We start from the raw sequence: 19,174 nt of genomic DNA, 5'->3' as shown, positions 1-19,174 counted from the left end.
ACCCCCCAAAAAAGACAAATTATGGAATTTTCTGCAACTGAATATTTCATTAATTTTGGTTGGTCTTCCTTGAGTTTGGCCTCATTGGCTCAGTGGGCATTATAACCTACAACTCTTGCACCAATTTTGAACATAACAATGAAGCTGAAAAAATGTAGTTGTTCACCAGCATCGCAATTCCATTACTTTTTATCATGGCTTACCTTGGTGTGGTTTGCAAAGTGCTTCAGAAAGATGAGGAAATCTGTTTCTTGCACCCATCCTGACTTATTTCCACTACCAGTACTTCCTACTGGTCCATCTCTGACACAGAGGTCTGCATAATGTATGTGTGGGAACACAAACAGTGGAGGAATTGTGTTGCCAATGGCATTAACCACATATACAAAAGCGACCAGTGAACCTCTCTCTGCTGATGTCGTTGCCCCAACTTGTTTAATATAAGTTAAAGTAATAGTGTGGTAAGTTGTAACATCTGCATTATTGTTACAACTAACCCAGACTGTTGCTGTTACAACTAACCCAGACTGTTGCTGTTACAACTGACCCAGACTCCTATAGCCATGAACTAGCTAACATTACAGCCAACGGCTAAAACATTAGCACTAAAGACCTACACAGAATATATCCCCATAGACATACAAATAACATAATTTAAGTTTGATGAGTTTAACTGCAAAGCAGATAATGCTATTAGAAATTGAAATAAAGTAGAAAAACTTACTTTTTGGCATACAAATTACTTTTTTTCGTGTTAAATTGTCTGTGTTTGACAAAATGTGCTGATTTTTCACATGTGATAGCAGAACTGAATTGGGCATGCACAGGATGAGTCACATCATTTGAAACTTAGCCCTGATTGGAGAAATTGGAAGTGTTACAACTGACCCACGTTACAACTATCCCCGGTCTCCCCTACCCAGAGACAAAATTCGGTCGGTAAATTGATATTGTTAATTGCCCAGACATCAGTGCAAGCACAGACAAAACATAGCTTATGATCCTTTTATTAGTCAGTTGTAATAATAAAGAAGGGCAACCTGTTGGCCTATGCCTACTAATGCATGCATGACTGAGCGTCACGCTTGATGAACTTGATTCTATTGTGTGTAGATCTACGGAGAAGAGACTGGTGCTTAACGGCGCACGAATATGTCAATATCAAATGAATTAGAGGCTGGAGACTGGGATCAAGAAGAGGTTTGGAGTGGATAAATAAGAAGAACTGGGGTGTGTACCAGTAAGGAATTATTGCCGCGGACATAAACCAATGCTCTTCCTGCAAAGGCAACACCTCCCCACCTCCCCCATCCTCCTCCCTCATAGCCCCACACCGGCACTTCTACGTAGCGGACTCAGTTTCCGCTTCGCACGGTTGGTCAGCGACTCGCAGCGGAGAGTTGGAGAGGGAGCTCCTGAAAAACCAGAGGCTGGGAGAGAGAGGAGGGACGGAGGAGGTGACAGACCTGCTCCGCTGGGAATAGGCTACAGCTTACTGCTAAGTGCCATCGGCAGAGTAGGCTCACAAAACGCACCTCCGCTGTAAAATGCAACAATAAGGCACAGAGCAGCGCCGTGTAGCTGTCAGCGAGCTCCGCGAGGATCTGCGTGGTTTTGACTCCGCTGTGTAGGAACTAACTGAGGGGAGAAACAGTGGGGATTCATGGGGAGTTTGTGCAGCTTCTTCGAGAAAAACGCCTGGATTATCTGATTTTTGATTGATTTCTTATTTTTTGGACGTTTCAAGGCGACACTGCGTTTCTCTGCTGGGCCAGCTGCAGCCTGCGACCTGTTTTTGGTTTTTAGGTAAGCTGATGCTGATCTGAACCGACTGCGTGTACCCACCGTGACTGCATTTCATAACTCGCCCACATCGTAGTAAATGCTACTCCACGTTGCAGGAATCGCAGCTGTCTGCTGAAGTGACACCGTCTGAGTGTAAATGATTTTTTTTTCTTTTCTTTAGGAGGCACCTCTGCGATTTATTTTTGCTTCGATCGCCGCCTCGCAGGGCAATACAGCTCATGTGTTTAGTTCTGGGAGCATGCAGGGGGGAAAAGGCGAGGGCCTGCTTCAGTGTGTCACAATAAAAGTCCTAATAGTTTAGTAATGTTGTGAATATTGAAGTTATTCTCCTAAGAATAACATATGCAGAATAAAATGACCTGTATTTGTGAAAAACACATTGCACTAAGCAATTATTAAGAGTATTAAAATGCTTTGGGTTTAAACGTTTAGCTCATGCCATTAACATGAAGGCTTTCTATCATGTGTGTTATATTTACATATTTTATGCTTTCATTTCTGAGCTATCAAAAAAGTATTTTCACTTGACAAAATAGTAACAGCAAGAACAATAAATGTGATTACACAGTGCAAATGAAGCTTATTTGTGTGTCTCTAAATTCATATTAACACAATGTCCTGAAAGTCTGTCTTCAGTTATCCGGTTAGTTAAGAAGGTCGGGCTGCACACACTGACATCTCTGTTTCCGTCTCCCAGCAGCGACGTGTAGTTTTCGGAGCTCCGGTCATGGCGGACCAAGAGGAGACTTTTGTCCTCCAAAACTCTCCAGGTGGCTCGGATTCGAGAGAATTACAGAGCGATAATAAATCAGAGAAACAGAACGGGACCTCAAGCAAATCCCCGTCATCACAGACAACTTACATCCAGCAGGTCAGTGCCGGCTTGCAGGCCTCACACTCACTGCTTCAGGCTGGAAGCTGCGGATTTAGGGGTCACTTTCACTCATTTGCAGGAAAAAAATAGCCTAGGCGTTTTTGTCAGAAGCAGGCAGATACCCTGTTGTTCTTGGCGTTAAAAATATAAAATATAAATCATGACTTAAAAACAAATATCCGCACAGTGAATGGAGTATTTCTGCTAATTTTAGTTCTTTCGGCGTATATATTTACGCTGTTTGGAGATAGAAATGTGATTGGATCTGATATTTAGTCCACTAGTGATTTTTTTTTTAATTTGTGAAATGAAACAACTTCAGCAAAGTCTCAGCAAATTTTTCGTTTCTGTTAAGCTTCATAGCGTAACTGTGTGTGTTATAGTTTATAGTCATATAGGGGATACAGATCAATTCTGTGTGGGTTTATGTTCATTGCACATTAGCTTTGACTATTATAAAATCGTGTTTGCTGCTTCAGTTCTCACGGCAAAGGCTGAACAAGTTAAAGGCTACGGTATTATGGCTGGTTTAAACTGTTAATTCATAAGCTTATTATCCTCTGCATTATTTACAGCTTAGCCCTCAGCGTACAACTCGGTTGTCCAAAGTATTTGCATTTTATTTTTTAAAGTGTTTTAATCAAACACTAAATATTAGACCTACAGTTTTGATTTTTTACAACCTCTGAACTCAGAAGGCCTTAAATGCATGCAGACTAGTGCATGACACCTCTATCTATAATGCAACTTTAGAAAAACCATACACACTAGAATGTTTTACTTTGAAGGGAATGGAGGGAATAAAGGTCTACCTGCACGAAAGGGAACTATGGACGAAGTTTCACGAGGTGGGGACGGAGATGATCATCACCAAAGCGGGACGGTAGGAGCATCTAAAACATTTTCATTATTATTATTATCGCGATTAGAAAGATTTCAGTAGAACTAATGGGTTCATTGACTGCGTGTCTGCTTGTTGATGAAGCTTTTAGTTATCTTGGCCGATTTTCGAGCTTAAATATAAACTATAAACCAGACTGGAATTTTCTTGCGTGGGGATCTGGAACCGTACAGAACCACAGAGAAAACACAAGAGCATCTGGTGGACGCTTTAGTGTTCTGCAGCACTACCGATCCATATTTTAGTCTGGGTGGCCTTGTTGGGAAATGCGATACAGCGAGAGAGCCAACGTGCAAAACGTGCCCCCTTGTGTAAAATGTTACCGATTGTTTCTTTGCGTTGAAATAAAGACATTAAAGAGCATAAGGGCTGCCTTTTGCGCCGTTTTCTCTGTATCCGCTGCAGGTGTGTGTGTGTGTGTGTGTGTGTGTGTGTGTGTGTGTGTGTGTGTGTGTGTGTGTGTGTGTGTGTGTGTGTAACTGCATGCAGACACTTCTTGTGATCCAACACGTGTGCAACAGCATGTTGTGCAGGGACCGCGTGAGTGAATGTGTCCTGCTGTCAGCTCCACGGTCGCCCTCAGACTGTATCCAGTCAAAACAGCTCATGTCGCCTGCGTGTGAACTTTTATATGCGCCCATGACTTTTTATGTCAAATAGCTTCGGAGCACCGCTTGCACAGGCTCCTACAAATGAGGAATATTTACAGTTGAATATTGCTGCATTTCGATGTGCTCTCCAGCGCGGGCAGAAGGCAGTTGTTTTCTTACAGCTGCAAAAAGTCTCCATTATATTCCCGTCAATCATTTCACTCCTGTTTTTGGCAAGAGATGATATTACACAGCATCCATCCTCGTCCGTTAGCCCTTCCCTTTCACTCGTGGGAGAGCTTAGTGTTTCTCTCCGTGTATGTGTGTGTTTTCTGCAATATGACAGCTACCAAATATCCAAAAGATTTACTAGAGGGATGTTGGTCTGGAACATATTGAAAAAAAAATTTTATAATGGCTCTTCTCAGATCCAACGCCCTGCCTTGAAAGTAAGATTTTCCTCTCCAAACACCAAAGACGGATATTTATATGTTTTAAATCCTCCCACTTAACCTTTCTCTATGCTTCAAAATATTATTTACTTTTGGTTTGCTTATTAAAGAGTGAATGGCACAGGCTTTATTACGAAAGCATTTGATTTCATATATACATACATATATATGTGTGTGTGTGTGTGTGTGTGTGTGTGTGTGTGTGTGTGTGTGTGTTAATAGGTGTGAGTAGTCATGTACTTGTTTTTTTCTCGCGTGTCCACAACACTTTATTTTCCTGTACAGGAGAATGTTTCCCAGCTTCAAAGTGAAGGTCACAGGATTAAACCCTAAAACGAAATACATTCTACTTATGGACGTTGTTCCAGCTGACGACCATCGATACAAATTCGCCGATAATAAATGGTACGTAAAAACATAACACAGCAACGCTTCTCTAAAAGGATTTGCCTTGCCAACATATACTTTTACGCACCGATGAAAATCCGGGTCATTGTTTTTTTTTTTTGTTTGTTTTTTTTTTTGGTGTGTGTGTTTTTTTAGTTTTTGATTTAGCTTTTTTTGGGGGGGGGGGGGGGGGGATCTCAGCTAGTCTCTCGCTTTCTCGCTCTCTCTGGAGTTATTTGCAGCGGGGAGCGTTATATTGTCGTGATGGACGGGAATCGGAAGTGAATATATTATTTCCGGGAGAATTATTAACTGTGTTTTTTCTAATATTTGCCAAGAAATGAAGTCAGCAGGCAGAAATGTTTCTGTCAGTGCTGAGTTTTCTGCGCTGAAAGCAACGAGATAAACTTTTCCTTGCACTGCATCAAAGATTTTTTTCACACGGCTGTTTGTCTAGAGTCGTTCTCCAAGCGGGTCTTTCTTCTTTGTGTCAGAGCCTTTAATATTGCTAGCTACATGCCAATGATGCCACTGAAGACGCATTAAGCACGGCCTAAAACTAATTCTCCCCTCGTTCCACATATGTTGCAAAACAGTGCCTTTAACGTCTAACGTGACTAGAAGCAATCAATATCCGACAATGGCACGATACAGAAGGCTTCCTTATGTACTGAAGTTTAAAGTTAATAAAGCAAAGTTTTGAAAAAGACGTAATCACCCATAGTTTAGAACTTTAAGTGCAGAAAGTCCCATATTGCGCCATTTTGTGCGTAATAATTAGAAACAGTGCCCCACTAATTTAAGTTTTCCGTTTATAATAAAAATTTAATTTATTATTACATTTTATCCACAGTCATTATCTTCTGCTTCTTTCGACTTGTTAGGACCGACTCAGTTGCGGCTAGCATGTGAGTGTTAGTCCAGCAAGTTTCAAAGCGTGTGACTGTGTTGCTGTGTATCAGGTCTGTGACTGGGAAGGCAGAGCCTGCCATGCCCGGGAGACTCTACGTTCACCCGGACTCTCCCGCCACGGGGGCTCATTGGATGAGGCAGCTCGTCTCCTTCCAGAAGCTGAAATTGACCAACAACCACCTGGACCCGTTCGGACACGTAGGTGCCTGCCTGTCATCAATACTATTTAACCACATGATTGCTAACCTGGTGTTGCACTGACCCAAATCCCGAGAATCCGTTAAGGCCCGACGTGTTACATGATGGCACTAAATGCGTATCTGCAGGTCTCTGCATCGCCATTTATATAAAAATCCCTAACATATTATTATTATTATTATTATTATTATTGTTGTTGTTGTTGTTGTTGTTGTTGTTGTTGTTGTTGTTGTTGTTGTTGCTACTCGCAGCTAATTAAAAGTACGTTTTATTGTTTTCTTGAGGTTAAATATTTTACACACATTTTAAATTGATTAAAGATAATGCTCCTGCCTGGTCATATTTTTTAAAGAGAGGCAACCAGTTTATTGATTTATTTATTTGCTTAAAACTTTGCATTTGATCTGTTAAATGTGCATTAAAACTTAAACATAATCTTTCAGTCATTCTTTCACTGCACCTGTGGAGCCCAAACTTTATTAAGTTGCTTCTGTAAAGATGTGTTTTAGTGAAAGTAAATCGTTTGATAAATTCCATCTAACCATCCATCCATCGCTTTGGTGGAGGGTATACGTTTTATTATATAGATACGTTTATATTTTTTATGTTTTGTCCTTTTTTTCCATTTTTTGTTAAATGTAACTTGCAGTGTTAAAATGAATACGAAAATAGTAAGTAATGAAATGCATTCTGATGTTGAAAACGTCACAAAATTAATTTTAAATAGTGAAATAGTTGTGGTGTTCAATTAGATGCAAATACTTCTACCACTACTATACTACTGCTATAATAATAACAACAACAACAAAAACAATAATAATAATAATAATAATAATAATAATAATAATAATAATAATAGCAATAATAATAATAGTAAGCCTGATATACTTTAAACACAAAAAAAGAAATATAGAGGAAATTTTGTGCCATATGAAGGTTTTTTCTACTTTACTTTTCCAAAGTGGAATCTCCTGAGATTACAAAAAAGTTTGGTGATATTCTGTTTTTACTATTGAACATAATGATGTAAAGGTAATGTTTTGAAGAGTCTCTGTGATCTTTAGATAAATATTCCAGATTGAGACAAATATTTCTTTCTTATCGTGCCATCATCTTATTCTTTAATATGTAATATGTTTGCTATGAAGGTGTTAGTAACATACCTTTTGTAGCACAGTGTTATTATAGCACCCCCTAGGTGCATTAGCCATGGACCTCCTGGAATTCAGCTTGCATGAGTAGAAGAGATCAACTGGGAACTTTTTTAGGAAAAAGGAAAAGGGCAATTGCACCACCACCCACCATCTCCTTCACCCTTCTCAGCAGTAAGAGGCTGTATGGTACCTATTTCCTAGCTTTAACTCCTCATTATTCTAAACTCCCTATCTGGCCTCAGGCTTTTGTGATTCCTGTCTTACCCAAAGCAGAAAGTACAAACATCACTTACTTCATCAACAAATGGGCCCTTTGGCAGCAGGTTTTCATGAAGAAAGGTATCTCGATGGGTACATTTAGGCCTAATTAGATGTCTTTTTGTAGAAACTTTCTTACTAACAGGCTTAGCCATTAAAGGAAAATACAATTATAAATTTGGCAAAGGTTACCTCAACAGCTGGTTTGCTTTCATGAGAAAACATTCCTTAACGCAAGCTGTGTTTGTTTGGTTTTGCTTTTAGAGACGTATTACTCCACAATGCTCGATAGTCCACAAAAAACACGATCTCATTGCATATGACCAATTATTATTATGACCACACACCAATTATTATACTATATATTATTGTTGCCATTATACTATATTCTTATGTATACTTCTGCATCCACTCAAGGTGTTGGTTTCAGTGTGGTAATGAATCAAAGTGAAGCTGGTTTCAGCTTTCAAAGTTACCCACGGAAAAATTAATATGAATTCTAGCACACACAAGCTACTATCTGTCCACATGGCACCTAAAGGAACTGCTCCCTTGCCAAAGCACAGCCGGTGAGATGAAACTGAGTCTCAGTCGGAATGTGAGCAGCACTGTGAATTTTGGGTTAAAGTAAAGTTTGATTGGTTGCAGTGGTTCCTGGCTCGGCCTCTTTCGTGCTGGGAGAGAGCTCCATGGGATTCATAAATGAAGCACTGGTGGCTGTCCAGAAATATACTCCATCAGCTTGTTGGTCCAGCTGGTTGAAATAACTTGTAGATGATTTATAATTACTAGCAGTGAGACATGAGACTAAAACATATTACTGATGCCGATTAAACCAATACAGGACTGGCCTGAGGTTTTCTTCTAGAAATGTCTGTAAAACATACACGTCAGGGGGCCGGGCAGGACTGAGCTCAGCTTAGGAATTAATCTCAGAGGATGTGGTGCCTTTGTCTTAATGCAAGGTTAATTGTTCTGTTTTTGGTTTGTGACAGTTTTATAACCCATTGAACTGTATTGCATAACCGTGGAGTGTAACCCTCACTCTTAAAACAAATTTGTTATAACAAACATTTTAGTGCGAATCATGAAAGAAGGTAGTTTAAGGAGCTTTGGAAATGTTATGAGAAAATCTTGTAGATATGCTATTTTATTAAGTTTTGTGTAGAAATATAGTGAAGAATAGTGGTTTGAAGTGGGCAGAAGGATATTTGCAAGGAACAGGATTTTTAAATTATACACAGTATGTATAGGTTACACACACATAAGTCATTTTTCTGATATTTTACATATTCGTCGTATGAAAGTGTTGAGGCTGAGGTCTGTTTCACTAAGCAGTTTATTTCAATGGTAATGTGTTTTAGTTGTACCGAAGCTAGGTAATGCATTTTAAAGAAGTGTGTATCTTAAAAGAGATTTATTTAAAGATACAATTATTAATCATAATGTTCTAATTTTGTGAAGTAACTAAGTATATATACTCACTGACTTTAGTTATATTACAGGGTAACAGTTTTGGCTAGCTATTTGGTTTTTAGTTTCCATGAGATTCTACTTACATAAATATCTTCTTTAAAAAAAAAGTTATACATTAAACTGCCCCAAAATGTAAAAATTCTGTATTCTTATTAGTTAAAGGTTAAACTTTGCCATCTGCAACATTATAATTTTTGTATATAGCATATTTAGTAACAAGTGCTATTTTGTTGTAAGTAATTTTATTTGTGATTCAAGTATCTTAAATTTAATCCCTCTGTACTTTGGCTTTAACAAAGTGTATTTGCTTTGTTGCTTGTTATTCATATCTGTCGATACATATCAAAACCTCCACAACAGCACTAGTTTGGTCACAAAATTACAGAATTAAGTGGTGTTTTTTCTGTATCTGAATTCCTGAATAGTTTGTTTTTGTTTCTGTTTCATACCAATCTGTAGTTTTTGCTCTGATGTCTGTCTCAACTCCCAGAATATTTCTCAGTGTTATTTGTCTTACCCATCAGTTTGCTGCTGCACTCGTCTCCCAGTCTTCCCACACATGTTTTGTGCATGAGGGTGGAGTGTGAGGATCACACTGTTTATATTTGAATGGCAGTGTGTGATGAGCAATAGATGGTGGTGTACAAAGACTGCTAATCCTGAAGCTTGGGGAAACTCTCTGATGTGGAGGAACTTGAAAGTAAAAGGGCAGCAGCCCGGGACCCAAAGTGATCCTTCACTATCATTACATGCGATCATCCAGAAGCTAGGGGGGGTTGAGGCAGAGATACAGGGAACCAGGCAGGGCAGTGACTGGGCCACGGAGTTGAGGTGTATGCTGAGTCCCCAGTGGGTGGTCTACAGCTACCCCCTCCTCATTACCACATCCCATCCTAATAGCACAAATACTGGACTTTAGGAACCCACGGTTAGTGGGCCATGCTATTTTCCATGGTGAAATGTGCATTTAGACATCTATGCAACTTCTAATATGTCTTCATGACAGACATTTTTAGCCTCTTAAACCATACAGGGTGCTGTATGACATGTTTGCATCAGTGGACTAGTTGTTGTGGTTTGTTCCAATCTTGGACATATATGCAAACTAAGAAATAAGCAGGCAATGAATGCATGAGAAAATCTGCCATTTACCCTGCTTTTTCTTTGCACAGTTTACATAGTTTCGAGTCGTGTTTTGAAGCCTCATTAATGATTCTAAATATTAACACATAGGGACTGCTGCTTAACAGACACGTGAAAGAAGTTTTTTTGTTTGCTTGTTTTTTGTTTTTCAAATACACCATGACAAAACTGCAATACTGCAAAAATCCACAAAAACAAAAAGCTGCGCCTGCTTATGTAACTGAAGTGATCCACTAAACAAATCCTGACTGATGTTTTCTGTCACTTACTTCCATTAAATAGTTTGCATCTACAAGGTGCATGGCAGGCAGCTGAAAAACACTTTCTCCTGCCCATTACAAAAACCTATTCCAGCATGAAATGAGATCAAGTTCAACTGGGAATTAATAATGGATGACTATTGTATTATCTATGTAGGTCTCTATGGTTCATTCGCCTCTGAGAAAAGACTCTGGGTTATGTCTGTGTAATACTGCAGGATGCCCCCATAGGTACTGGAGGTCAGGGCAATCCCCCGGCTCTTCTCATGCTAGCACTGAGACGCAGGTTCAAAAACACTCTTTCAGATAAAGTATAGAAGGAATGGGTATGGCACCGAATGCAGGGATAAGTCAATTAAAAAGCAATTGCCGTCGTTTTTATTAGAAGAATTTAATGGGAATTAAAATAAAATAAATAAATAATATTTCTTCAAGATTGATGGCATTGACTAACAAAAGACAGGTTCATTCTATTCACTGTAGTTCTCATAGGCTGGTTTAGTAAGGTAACAGAATATAAAGGAAGAGGGCATGCATATGTCTATATCCTGCATTTATCTGTGTGACTGTCATGAGAAGTGCTGTATAAATAACACGGTAAATCACTGTCACTGCAGTAATAATTACAGTGAGAGACAATTTATATTTTTAAAGGGTTTAATTAGAACATTTTAAATCTTTATTCTATTTAAAACACGAGGAATGTTTAAATGACTGTGCTGTAAAAAAAAAAAAAAACCAAGAAGAAGAAGAAGAAGAATGCAAATTGGTCGACTTTATTTTAAATATCTATAAAAAGGTACAAATAAAACTTTCATTACAATTTGTTGTTCAATGAAAGTGTTTTAGCCAAACAAGTGTTTTTCAGAAACTATAGCTCAGCTTAGACGTTTTGAGAGGAAAAGTGGATTCCATTACAAAGTAGACAGAATTCGTAAAATTACAGGGACAAAATTTTTTTTATTGAGAAGTATAAGCAGACCAGTGCGTTGGTGAAAGTACTGAAATAGACCTTTTGCAAAATAGACTGTAATCTTATCATGTCAGCATGTTGCTCATGCGTAAAAATGGCTAATGTCTTACTAACATTTATTATTTTTATTATTTTTATTATAACAAATATATGGTAAAGTGTTTTCTTACAAAAGGAGATTTTTAATCTTTAAAAAAAAGCGCACTCAAAAATAAACCCACATTTGAGGACTGGTAGAATGTATCTCATTTTGTTAAATTTTATTTTTAGAAATGACGCCAAATATATGTGTGTAACGCCACTTTCTCTTTATTGCAGATCATCCTCAATTCGATGCACAAGTATCAACCAAGGATTCACATCGTGAAAGCGGATGAAAATAATGGCTTTGGTTCCAAAAACACGGCCTTCTGCACTCACGTCTTTCCGGAAACATCTTTCATTGCGGTGACATCCTATCAGAACCATAAGGTAAAACCTTGGGGTATTTTTGGATATTTTTATTCATTTATTGTCGCGAAAGGGGCAGCTTTAGGTTTACGTATTTTATGGGGTGGTTAAAATTACACAGTGTTTCAAACGGAGGTAAATATAAAGAGGGAAAAAATCAGTTGTGCAAACAGAACCATGCAGTCTGTTGCACTCTCAAAAATGCCCCCGGTGCAAATGCAGGATTGCGCAAAGGTCGATTTCACATTGAAGTTATTTTTTAAAATGTGTTTATAATTTTTGCACAAATTATTTTTTAATAATAATTTTTTTGTCAATTTTTTATGCAGCTCTTGGTCTTCTGTTGGATTAAAGGAGAGGGGAAATAATAGCTCTTTGAGAGTTTAAAGTTTTTCACTAAAAATCGTTGATATTAAACTCAGCTGTTCGCAGGAAAACTTCAGATTCCTGACTAGAACACGTTTCACAGACCCAAGTCCGTGGCATGATTTTATTATTAAGGCTTTTGTTGGAGATAAATAACTACCTACTTTGAAACAGTTCTAGTAATTATTTTTTAAATTCATTTGTTGGTGTTTGATTTTCAGTCTATTTCAGTGTAGATGAGACTATCACTGCATGCTTTATTTCGAAGCTCTCCTTACGCATTGCTCGTATATAGACGCGCAAAAAACAGATCTCAGTCTAAAAACTTTGAAGATTTAATTACATATACCCGCACAAGGGAAACCAGATTTTACATATGCTATTCAAATGTTTGCCTTTTTCCATTTATTTTCTAAGCTTCTCTTTCTCGGTTAACGACGGAGCTTTAATTAACATTATTGAGTTATAAATTAAGTTTCTTACCGTGTTTAATTGGAAACAGAAAACCTTGGAATCACCCTTGTTTTTCACGTATCTGGAATCTGGAAACTTATAACATCAGATTAGAGTTAAAGATGTGATTTCTTGAGCCGCACAGCCTCGTATTTTCTTTTTGTTTTGTTTTTTTAAGTCGCCATTGCGTGTTCAGACTTGTGAAAGTAGCAGGAATAAAATTCAATATTTACACTGTCCACATTTCTGGGCGAGGGGAAAAAAATCTTGGGAATACAAATATCTGCAAACAGCATCTGTTTAACATCCTTTAACCATGCAGGCCTATATGTTTTTAGTTTGGGGAATATGGGAGAAAGGGGCGAAAGCTCATAATGTCCCCGCAGCCAATCCAGGTCTCCGGGCTTCTGGGAACAGGAAGCACAAATGACCAACATTCTGTAGAAACCATTCATTATTTTTGAGCCTGTTACTAGGGGCTGAGATCGTAACTGCGGGCTAATTATTAGGGCTTTCCAGACCTGCAGGAAAGAAAGGGGCATTTCGGGTTTCGAGGCTCTTTTTTTTCTTGCCACATTTGTCTAATCAAACAGTTTTAAGCCTGCCAAAAGGAGTGGGCTACGAGCTGCAGGCATCTGTCCAATTCACCTGTTAGACTCTCAGCTAATGAAATGGTCAAAGTCTTTGGTTTCAGCTCTTTCCTGTCGTAGCTGTAATTAAAGCATTTTCTCCAGAAACTGAGGTTTCTGGAGTGGTATGTTTTCTTAAGATTTTTGTGAAACTGGGAAGATGAATTAAGACCAGCTCATATTTTTGTTCTTTTCTTTTTAAAAAAAAAAAAATCTTACTTGAACTACTTCACTTCATTTTGCATCTGGAAATGTGTTTATGTCAGCCTCAGTTATTTTAATGAGAACAGTTTGGACACAGCCTAGTCAAACTACAGCCTTTGAATTTCGACTCTCAAATTATTTTTTCCTTTTTTCCTCCTATCTGCTAATTCTAGTCAGAACAAAATCTTTTGTAAAATATTTAATTTTCTCTCTGTAAACTCAGCTGAGAATAAGATTGTTGGACTGGATAATTATTGGTCTAGGTGTATTTTTGGAAGACATGCAGGGGGATAAAAAGGGCGAAATAGACTCTGAATTTTTAATGCCAAACTTTTAAAATGATGAGACAGTGTATAAATGATCTGACAGACAGCTCGTATTAACAAGAAGCTAGCGAAGTGTCACATGAGAGATTTTACAAAGTTTGCTGAAAGTGTCAGCCAGCGTGCACACAAACTTCCAGTCTTGTCAAAAAGCTGGAAGCACACGAGAGCTGCCAGCTAATTACCTGCCAGAAACCACTGCTCACGAGAGGGATATCCCGGGACTGGGTTAAACCACTCTGGGATTAATTTATTGTTTATGGGTGGCTCTGAAAGTAATTTCTGCTTCTATTTGTTTGGTATTGATAGAGACGTTTTTTACCAAAACATTAAGTCATAGAATAAGTCTTATGATTTGTATCTGTCATGCACGAGCCAGCTATCTCCTAAGCTAGACATCATCTAATGTAACATCATAAATTAAGCAATGAAAGATGATTTATATAGACATGTTTTTATTGAACTATTGCACTCGGGAACTCAGCTCAGAAAGTATCTCAGGTTTCTGGAAATATGATCTGTTATTTCACTCTTGGGTAGCTTGTGAACACTTACATGCATCCAAAAAAACCCTGTAAAGCCCCGGTTTTCTCCAAAAATATATGTTTAATATTGTCATCATAAAGCCCCTGAGTTGAAGAGGACTTGTCTTGTCTGACAGTCTGGCACACGGCGAAATGCTGCTTTTAAATAGCTGCTATTTCAATGCATGTGTGGGTTGGCTGTAATTGGGTGCTTTTAAACGCAGCTGACAATGAAATGACATAAGCAGCACAACAATTGACTCTTACTGCAACAGTGTATGTTACTGACACTTCGTGTGTTTGCTCTTACAGATAACCCAGCTGAAGATCGAGAACAACCCATTTGCAAAAGGATTCCGTGGTAGCGATGACATGGAATTACACCGGATGTCCAGAATGCAAAGGTAAATGTGGGAAAAAAAACAATCAAAATACACGTTATTCTTGCTTGCTTTTCTTTTTCTTTTCTTTTTTTTCTTTCATAGATCCTGCTTCTGATATATGGAAATACTGACCCATACTAAATGTTGTGAAATGAGTAGATAAATGTTACCTCAATTAGGCAGGGATTACTGACATCCTGGTCACACTGTCACTTAACGAGCCCCACTTTAATCCCTCAATCACCCAAATGCAAACCAGTCGTATGTGTTATTTTCAGTGAGTGTTATTTTCAATGATGTAAGTGTAGTTCTTGATAGTCAGCCAGTTTTCATGCTGAAGACTTTTATGGCTGATCTGGCAGAACCTCTGAAACACAAATGTAACATCTCTCTTCCATAGAGCTCTTTCTACCAGGATGTTCCAACTCCTTATGTGGACTGTGCTGTGTGTGTGTGTGCAGTGTATATATGTGTGTGTTGGTGGTGTGTGTGTGTGTGTGTGGGGGGGGGGGGGGGGGGGGCACGCATTTGTGCTGAACTGGTGGTGTCTCTTGGTCAGGCAGCCAAGGCACTACACGACCACATTGATCTCTCCCCTCCCTCGCTCTATTATTCAGTCCAGATGAGGAATGGAGTATGAGTCCGTACTGCGTGGAAAACACTTTTTCAAAGGAGAAAATCTGGTTTTGAAAAAAAACAACCCCCTTTGGGCAGCCAGTTCAGACTCTATGTGAATTCAAATGAGGAGGGAAAAAAAATCCCAAATCAGACCAAACAGGAAAGGTTGTTTGGCATTTCCATAAGGTGTTAGAAGAATGCATCCACTCTAAAACCTTTACTCTGATGCACAGAATAATGATCAAGTACCTCACAATCCGTGTTGCAGTAAAAAAAGAAGTAGTTTTATAAAAAACCGCATGCCTGATTGTACTAGACGCACGTTAAATTTCTTTAAGTAGGTGCGTTCCACGAGCTAATGAAACGTTTCAAGTGAAATGCATTTCAGCTATCAAAACTTGTAAATCTATAGAAGCTGGTGAGAGTCCAAACCACACTATCAATCTTTCATGCCTTTGTCCAATCCTGCAGAGGACAGTAAGCAATGCACGTCTGCTCTTGGTTACAATATCAAGGGGAGAGCTTATTGCAAAACCAGGTCAGGTTTTCAACTGAATCCACCCCTGATATCAAAGAACTAGAAGTAGCAAAATGATCTATTGATGGATCCTGAGGATTTATAGGGGCAAAATATTTTGGACTGAATATCCCCCCCACCCCCCAGACGTTTTTCTCTGTGTCCTAAGTGGAAGTAAATCACTGATGGTGATCCTCGTTGGTTGTCTTTGACAAATGATCTTATGATGAAATGCGGAAGATTAAAATAGTTCTGCTTTGTTGACAGCAAATTATAGTTGAAGATAATAACTAACAACTGTGATCGTTTGTGTGTGCACGTAGTACCAAGGAGTATCCAGTAGTGCCTCGCAGTACAGTGCGGCAGAGAGTGGGCTCCAGCCAGAGTCCATTTAGCGGGGAGGTCCAAGGCCTGGCCACACCAAACAGCCTGAGCTCCCAGTACTCCCAGTGTGAAAATGGTGTCACAAGCAGTTCACAGGACATGCTGCCCCAGTCGGGTTCCTACCCCCTGCCTCATGAGCATGGCCAAGAGTACCACTGTATCAAGAGGAAAGGTAGGTGAATCTTTTATTTATAATATTTTTTTTAAATAAATGTTTATTCTTGAACACATCATGTGTGTACATGAAGATTTGTAAACTAAAACAAATGACGTGAGATGTGTTACGTTAAACAAAGAGTAATTTAAAATATAGTGTCTGCTATTTAATATTGCTATATGTCATGTACAACCCCAGTTCTAGAAAATCTGGAATGCCATGCAAATAAACACAAAATGCTTTTATTGGAAAGTCTAATAAAGCTACATTTTCTTCACAGTAGAACATAGGAAACATGTCAGATGTTTAAACTGAGACATTTCAACATTTCATGGAAAAATACAAGCTCATTATGAATTTGATGGCAGAAACATCTCTCTAAAAAGTTGGGATGGGACAACAAAAGGCTGGAAATGGAAGTGTTACAAAAAAGAAACAGCTGGAAAGGAAAATGAGGAAAATTTTACATAAGATCCTAATTAGGCTAATTGCCAGAGGTCAGTAACATGAGTGGAGATTAAAAAAATAAAAGAGCATCCAAGAGAGGCAGAGAAGCCACATCAGCAACAAAATGCATGTACAAATTAGGACCAATTTCAGAATAGTGTTCCTGAATGTAAGGCTACAAAGACTTTAAAAGTCTCATCATCTACAGCCCTACTGAATCAAAAGATCCGTAGAATCTGAAGAAATCTCTGTGTGCAAGCAACAAGGCAGAAGATCAATTGGATGCCTGTGATCTCCGGGCCATCAGGCAGCACTGCATTAAAACAGGCGTGATTCAGTCATGGAAAAAATTGCACTTCTAGAAATCATTTTCTGTGAAAAGAGTTCATTGCACCATCCAGAGTTAAAGGTCTATCATGGAAAGAAGTACCCATATGTGAACATGATCCAGAAGCATTGCTGTCTTCTCTGAGCCAAGGTTCATTTAAAATGGACCCAGGCAAAATGGAAAAGTGTTCTGTGGGCAGATGAATCCAAATTTGAAATTCTTTTTGGAAAACATGGACGTCAAATACTGTGAATGAAGGTGGAGAGTGGCTGTAGAGGCAAAGCCTAGGTGTTAAGCACGGTACAAATCTCAGAAGCCTTCATCTATCATCGTATGGACATGCATCACTGCCTATAATTGGCAGCTTGCACATCTGGAATGGCACCATCAGTACTGAAAGGTAGATACAGGTTTTACAGCAATTATGCTCCAATATATTTAGCACAACAATGCTAAACCCGAACTGTATCTATTGCAACAGTATGGCTTCATAGAAAAAGAGTCCGGCTGCTCAACCGGGCTTGTTCAGCAGCTGATCTCCTGAATTCCCTCATATGTACAGACTGTCGTTAAAGAAGAGGGGATGCTACACAGTGGTAAACATAGCCCTGTCCCAACTTTTGTGAAACATGTTGCTGCCATCAAATTCAAAATGAGCTTTTCTTAATAGTTTTCTTAATGTGGCACATGTTCTCAATTAATCATTTGATATGTTTTCTGTGTTCTACTGTAAATTAAATACCAGTTTATGAGATCTGCAAATCATTGCATTCTGTTTGATAACAGTTTGTATTTTCCATCTCCTGAATAACACAATTGCTCACCTTTCTAATTCCACCTGCAGTGGATGATGACTGTCACTCAGGAGATCACAGCTACAAGAAAGCATATCTGGAGAGCTCATCGAGTGAGGAGGACCATTACTACCGCCCTGTTGGCTACGCTCAGAGCCTCAGTCTCTCCGGTGGGCCTTACCGCAGCGAGTCTAGCCAGCGGCAGGCCTGTATGTATGCCAGTGCCTCGCAAAGCGCTGAGCCTGTTCCCAGTTTGGAAGACATCAGCTGCAACACTTGGGCCAGTGTATCACCCTATGGTAGCTGTTCTGTCACCACCATGCAGCCCATGGATCGACTGCCCTACCAACACTTCTCCGCTCACTTCACCTCAGGGTCTCTGGTGTCCAGACTAGGTGGGGTGGGAGGCCACGCCTCTCCACAGCTGGGTGATGGCCACCACGCTGCAATGTACCAGAGCTCTATGACCCATCAGACTCTGGGCCGCCAATGCAGTCCCGGGGCTGGGATCCAATCACCAGCAGCCAGTCTGCAGGGAAATGAGTACCTGTATACACATGGCATACCACGTACACTATCACCACACCAGTACCACTCTGTACATAGTGTAAGCATCATGCCAGAGTGGAGTGAGAACAGCTAAAGAAGTTGTTTCTCTCCCCCCCCCCCTCCCCCCCCCCCCACTCTATAAATACGGTACAAAAAAAAAACACAACAAAGGACCAAAACAAGGCAGTGTGTAGATGAATTTATATTTATATTTTTTTAAAAGGTCTTGCTGTTCATCCTAAAGAGACCAGTGTTGGTTCACAGTGGATGTGCATAGTAGGATGGTGCTGACTAGAAGAGAAGGCATCTTATCACTTACCTTGTTGTGACAGCATGTGCACTTATAAACAAACAAACAAACAAAGAGGAGCTGGACAAAAGCAGAAGCAAAGACTGCTCAAGAGCAGAGCACGCAGACACAAAAGCGAAGGTCAGAAATGCTTCAGAAGCATGTGGTCCGCAGGTCGACTGCGAACTCGTGTGGCGGTGCTTTTTCTTGGATGTCCGGATTTTTAGTCAGACCATTAAATGTGTTTGCAACCACAAGTACAAAGCTCTTTTTGGACTATATAACAAATTTGTGTAAAAAAACAAAACAAAAAAAGGACACTTGTCTTCTGTTATATTAGCCCAAGTTCTCATTTTTAAAATAGTTTTTGTAGTT

The 19,174-nt window shown here is 39.3% G+C and overlaps 1 protein-coding gene across 1 annotated transcript; it reads left to right on the top strand.

Moving 5' to 3' along the window:
* Positions 1–2,533: 2,533 nt before the first annotated feature.
* tbx5a (T-box transcription factor 5a) lies at positions 2,534–18,604 on the top strand. Its single transcript, XM_085465230.1, has 8 exons — positions 2,534–2,677; positions 3,469–3,563; positions 4,909–5,028; positions 5,973–6,120; positions 11,703–11,855; positions 14,646–14,737; positions 16,175–16,407; positions 18,012–18,604. The coding sequence occupies exons 1-8, from the start codon at positions 2,534–2,536 to the stop codon at positions 18,602–18,604; spliced, it is 1,578 nt and encodes a 525-aa protein (XP_085321356.1).
* The last annotated feature ends 570 nt before the right edge of the window (positions 18,605–19,174 follow it).

This window comes from Copadichromis virginalis, linkage group LG7, assembly GCF_057382275.1.
Source record: "Copadichromis virginalis isolate Kocher_CV1m ecotype Utaka linkage group LG7, C_Virginalis_male_GT1.1, whole genome shotgun sequence".
NCBI classification, from domain to species: Eukaryota; Metazoa; Chordata; class Actinopteri; order Cichliformes; family Cichlidae; genus Copadichromis; species Copadichromis virginalis.
Note: the sequence above shows the minus strand (reverse complement) of the source record. Positions and strands in the feature narration are given on the sequence as shown.